General features: G+C 42.2%; 1 protein-coding gene across 3 annotated transcripts in view; it reads left to right on the top strand.

The window, feature by feature from the left end:
* Positions 1 to 3,507: 3,507 nt before the first annotated feature.
* Positions 3,508 to 6,000, top strand: part of SIRT1 (sirtuin 1) — a 149,146-nt gene continuing 146,653 nt past the window's right edge. For 2 of the 3 annotated variants that reach the window (XM_033941660.1, XM_033941657.1), the window contains exon 1: positions 3,552 to 4,142. In XM_033941660.1, coding sequence (XP_033797551.1) covers positions 3,713 to 4,142 — 430 coding nt within the window. In that variant the 5' untranslated portion in view covers positions 3,552 to 3,712. Of the gene's footprint in view, positions 4,143 to 6,000 lie in introns of all 3 variants that reach the window. The other variant, XM_033941658.1, reaches the window with a different exon arrangement.

Genomic DNA, 6,000 nt, shown 5'->3' with positions numbered 1-6,000 from the left:
TCAGGCTTATAATCTTTTCAGAGAAGACAGGATAGGTAGAAAAGGAGATGGAGGAGAATTTAAATATACAGTATTAAAGGAACAGTTATTCAGAGGGTACGGAGAAAGGAGAAGGCACTTTGGCTGACAGAGGAAAGATGCTGCACTTTTTCCACCTTCACAGAATTGATCTAAAGACTTCTGGCTCAGGCAAAAGAATTCAACAAAGACCTAGCCCACCCGGTGCTCCACGTAGCTCTCGGCTAGAGTCGCCATCACGCTAGCCGTACTGCCATAGGAGCGCGTCTTGGTGCAAGCCAGGCTCTGGGAGAGCTCGCGCAGACCTCCATCAAGGAAAAACAGCACTACCGGCCGAAGTTTATTTTAAAGATTAAAGCCGCTGCGGCGGCTCCTCGCACTATCGCTGCCTGCATCGGAAGCCTTCTCCGACGCAGGTGTGGCTCATGAGAGGAGCCGCCGCAGTGGCTTTAAACTTTAAAATAAACTTCGGCCGGTGGTGCTGCTTTTCCTTGATGGAGGTCTGCGCGAGCAGGGAGGCGGTGTGGGGACATTTATTTTTAATTTTGAAGGCGGCGCGAGCTGGAGCAAGTCGTCTATCGGCAGACTGTCCTGGCCCGGCGTCTGCCCTCCGTCGACAGCCGCCTTGCCTCAAAGCCTCGACACTTTGCGAGTCCTGGTGTAGCGCATGCGCACTTGTGCCGCCACATCCCGACAGATCAGATCTCAGGGAACACGTGGCACGAGTGTGCATGCGCGCTTAGCGTTTTATTATTTTATATATATATATATATATACATATAAAGTATGTATAGCTACTGCGTTAGACTTGGGGAAAGCCAACGTTTCCCCCAGGATCTGTAGCATGGAATCTTAGTATTTGGGTTTCTGTCAGGTGCTTGTGATCTGGATTGGCCACTGTTGGAAGCAGGGTACTAGGCAGCCTTCCAATGAGACAAGCAGTGAAGCCACTGGGGCTATGGCCTTATTACCCCACTCCAGAAGAACAAAAAATCATTCCACCAGCCCTGAAGGAATGGAATATCCAGTGAATTTTCCTAGCATAAAAAGTGCCAATCCTCAAATGCTAGGCCATCCTCTGGATGAAATGATCACTGAGAGACTTACCCCACAATAGCCATGCCCCCTGTAACCAGCCACATAATCTATGAAAAGGAAGAATTGATGTGTAGAGCCTGAGCTCTTTCATTAGTACTTGGTGACCATGGGACAACTTTAGCAGGCAATGGAAAAGGTATTGGTACTGGAGGTTATCTCCAGTAAATTCCACTTGTCCCCAGTCAATTCTATTCCATTCGTACACCATTCCCATCATATTGATATGCTTCCATTACCATCTCCACAGTTTTCTTTACCATCCCTGTACCCACCCCACACTTAAAAGATATTGTAAATTCAAACAAAACATAAATATGTCCTATCACTTGTTAAAATTTAATACAAAACAATATGTACAGGTATAATGTTGTTAAATATGCAAGAAAACCATATTTATTAATATGGACAACTAGAAAACAATTATTTTAAAATATGTAAAACTAATAAACCATCTAGAGAACCAGAGACTAGCTCTGTTTCATTCTGTGTTCCTCAATTGTTTATCCTGCAACTGGAAAAAGAACATTCTGATGATGTTCTGGTAGCAGAATTTCCAAGCAAGGAACAGGCTGCAAGTGTCACATGGGCCCTCTGTTGCCAACAGGTAGAAAGAGAAGCAGAATTCCTTGACAAGTTCAATATGTATCTAGCCACATTGTTGATCACTGGAGCTAGTTCCTGGCTCTTAAAAAGTCTCCCCTCTAAAAAAAATCTGCCTCCGATTGTTCTCATTTTTGATGTTTTGTTGGTGGTTTGGCAATTAGTTCCACCTTGACTAGAGCTTGATCTGCTGTCATTGTTCACAGTCTATTTATGGCACTGATCTGTCCTTTGACTGTCATCAGATTTAAACAACCCTTCAGCCTTGGATCCAGCAACATTGCTGCCAAGTGTGTCTATGTAACTGTAAACGAACTATCCAGATGATCAGCAAGATGATTCTTTAAGGATGCTATCACATGGCTGTCTGAGCATGCTATTGTCAGATGCCCGTTTCAACTGATAATTTGCTGGGACCACCAGATGTAGTTCTTTTGTATCTCTGAAAACATCACTTCTTGCTGGCATGAAAACATGCCAACAAGAAATCATCATCAGCTGCACAATTTGATCAGGAACTGCTCATTTGCACCTGGTTCAATGGCATTGCATTCAGCTCCTTCATATTCTCTGGCAGACACGGTTTCACTGAGCTGACTTGCACTGTTGAGCATTTTCTTCAGTGAACAATTGATTTTTGTTATTTCAGTGAGTGTAACTACCTCCTTTTACAATATAACAGGGGAGATCATTCGGATCAACTTCTTTTTTGATGGCTGGAGTCTGTAAGAGAGATTATGACCTGTACAACCTATTCAGACCTCATTTTGAGATGCTGCTTTCATATTAGCTGCATTATCAGTCACACCGATGATACTAAATCGGTGGAGATTATGCTATATTATATTATGTTTTATATTTCACATTGTTCAACCGAGTATTCAGCATGGATCACAATAAGAAGCAGTCTAACATCAGAAAAATATAACATAGCATAATAGTGGATAACATTTGTCCAAATGCTCCAAACAAATTAGACTATTCTTACCAGTTTATCAGTGATCTCCCTAGTTGCCTAAAGTGCTGTACAGTACCAGTTTTCAAAAATGCCTCTTTTTATTTTTAGCTGAGGTTTTGGTGTCAAGTTTCTGAGTCGAGGTGTACATGGGGACATATCTAATCTGGTACCAATCTCCGTAATAGTAATGGCGTTTTTGTCGTAATCGCTATAGATTCCCATTTTCCCCATACACATACATAGGAACCCCCAGTACCCCCTGGAAAAAAGCCCTGGGAATATCCCATAGGTTTGGTACATAAGCATAAATATAGATACGGTAGCAGTTTTACTTTAAAGGCTTAATTAGTTTGTGTGTCATATTTTTATTTTTTTAGTTAGGAAAAGGTTTGCACTTTTTTTTCTTTTTATTATGGAACGAACCATATAGGTGGTCTGGACTTCAGGCGAGCCGCTTTTAACTATTATAACTAAGATTTATTATCCATGTGCTAAGCAACCAACTTCTTATTCCAACCCCCTCAGCATTTACAGTGTTTTCACTAGTTCACGAGCGGGCAAATCAAATTCCCCAAACTATAGGCAGCAAAGGTGTAGTGCGTCAGCGCCCTAGCAGCCCAACCTGGCCAGCTCGCAACAGAACTATCAGAGCTGTTTCCAGTGTTCTGTTCCATAAGAACCCGCCATTCCAAAGAACATTCTTTTCTAACGGGCACTGCCCTAAGCGGAATCCGCTGACCTTCACTAGCGTTGAGTTTTCTCTGACTTTAACAAGGAGAGTCCAGAGCTACCCTCCTCAGGAGCACCTAAGGACCCGCCCACGCCCGGATTTCCCTCGGCCCGTGACGCCCTCCAGCCAACACCGGGAGACTTCGCGCCACGTGACCCGGTTTGTTGTTGTTGACGTCGAAACCTGCGGGCCGCGTGGGTGCCAGTGGTGGAAGCCGTGTCACGTGACTCGTTTAAATCTCTTTCAGCTGGAGCGCTGAGAGCGGCGGGGGAAGGAGAGCGAGCGAGCGAGTCGGAGACAGTTGGAAGATGGCGGATGAGGAAAATTTGGTTCCTCAGTCCGACGGTCGCCTCTCCCCAACGCCCGAGGGGGGTGAACCGGTCTCCAAGAGACCGCGAACAATCTCCGGGGAGGCCGGGCCGCCGACGAGATGGCGCAACGAGAAGGAGAGAGGCTCGGAGGCGATCGGTGAGCCGGCTCTGTTAGCGGCCCAGCAGGGGGAGGAGGCGCAGGCCGCGGCGGCGCTAGTGCGAACAGACAATGGGGCAGCGCTTCAGGGCCTTCCAGTGGAGGAAGAGGAGGAGGAGCAGCAACGGCGGCGCAGGCGGCAGCAGCAGGTGAAGCTGGTCTTGCTACGGCAAGAGGAAGGGAATCAGCAGCTGCACCAAGAGCTGGAGGAGGAGGAGGAGGAAGAGGTGGCGAATGGAGCTGGAGCTGCTCAAGCTATTGGTTATCGAGGTGCGCAGTTTCTGCCACTACGGATCGCTAGCTGAAGGTCCCCCCTTCAATAAAACGATTACAGATGAGTCTTATGATACTTGCATAAGTTGTCCCGTGGAGCTTCCTTAGAGCGGAGAGAGTGATCTGTTCTTGTTTTTATTTATTTCATGTATTTCCCAGGGATATTTTTTTTTATTTTAAGACAGATGCAAGCTTTAGAATAGGAACGTGAATCATTTAGTGACATTTTCAGATAATTTACTTTTTTTTGCTTAGCAAATCACTAAAAATTATTATAGTATGAAATGGCTTCATGGTTGTGGAAGAAAATATTTTCTTGGATATACCAATTTTGGGTGTATTTAAATGTTTCTACCGCAGCTTTACTTTGAGCCACTGAAAACAGTTCTTGCAAGTACTTTTTATACAATTATTCATCTACAAACAACTGGTTGCTCATAGTCAAATCTAAAAGAATAATTATGAAATTAAAAACTTGGTGAAGTGCTAGCATTTGATTTTAATTGAAGTACATTAATATAGTAATAGTTTAATGCAGACTAATTCAGTGATGTCCTCCTTTTTAAAAAATATACTTTGTTATATGGCATGCATGTCTAAACTCAAAGGCTGACACGGGCCAAATAAACAAGATTTTAAGTTTATGTGGACCGCAAAAAAGCAAAAACATTATTTTTCATAGAAACTTAGGTTTATTTTGAAAAGTACAGTATAAAAAAGAGCAACAATAAAATTAATGTTTGCTTCCTGACACTTGGCATCTCTTCTCTGCTACTATTATTCCTATTTAAAGGGAAATCTTGACGCAGTGATTACTTTTAAAACTGATCCAAGGTGAGTGTTGAAAATTCTGGATCTGATAGGAGACTTATTTCCTTTCATAAGTGTAAATAACTGCTCACGCCGATAAGTAATTCCAAACATGAAAATAATTTCATATGTGAATTTTCAAGTATTTTCAAACCTGGCTGGCAAATATTTGTAAAATTCAAGCAAGCCAACTTCACTGTATTTTGTCTTCAGATCTCAATCACACTGGATCTCAATTACTTCCATTTGCATATGATTAGGTATTGATTCTATATTTATTGAGAAAATCAAAGAAAAAGAAAACTTGTCTTCCAAAGATTTAAAACCTGAAAATCAAACTCAGTTCTAAGGTTTAAAATTTTTTCTGATTTGTTTGTTGCATGTTGGAAAGTACATTAAATCTTCATTTTTCAACTGCTTTTCCCAAAGAACTAGTTTACATTGGAATGCTTTAACTTGATCACACATGTTCGTAATGTACTGATTTTTTTTCCTTGCAGATTTAAATTTAAATCGTTTTAGGGGTCCTTTTATCAAGCTGCGGTAGGGGTTTAACGCATGTAATACTGTGCGTTAAACCGCCTGCCGCGCTAGCCACTAATGCCTACATTGAGCAGGTGTTAGTTTTTTAGCCTGCCGCTGGGGTTAGTGCGTGATGAAATGTCCGACGTGCTAACCCTGCTAGCGCGACTTGATAAAAGGACCCCTTAGTATTTTGTTATCAACCATGAAGGATAAATCTTGTAAGCATACTGGATCAGAAAACAACCTTGTGTCTTGATTTTTAGTTATTAAAAACGGACACGTTTCTTCTTTCAAATCCAGAATTGTTTAAGGATCTTGGAGCAGGACAAACCGGAATATTCACTTTCTAATTCACTTAAGAAAGCGGAGAATTGTCGCTGATTTAAGCCTCGAGATCTTTTGAAATTTATGATTTTTTTTTTTTTTTGACAAATGTGAACACATTTTCCATGTTTATTACCTTTGTGCATAATACTTCTTGATGTATAATGCAATGCATATGATGAATCTTGGATCCGTC

This window comes from Geotrypetes seraphini, chromosome 4, assembly GCF_902459505.1.
Source record: "Geotrypetes seraphini chromosome 4, aGeoSer1.1, whole genome shotgun sequence".
Taxonomy (NCBI): domain Eukaryota; kingdom Metazoa; phylum Chordata; class Amphibia; order Gymnophiona; family Dermophiidae; genus Geotrypetes; species Geotrypetes seraphini.
The sequence above is the reverse complement of the archived record's forward strand: the minus strand, read 5'-3'. Positions and strand labels throughout refer to the sequence as shown.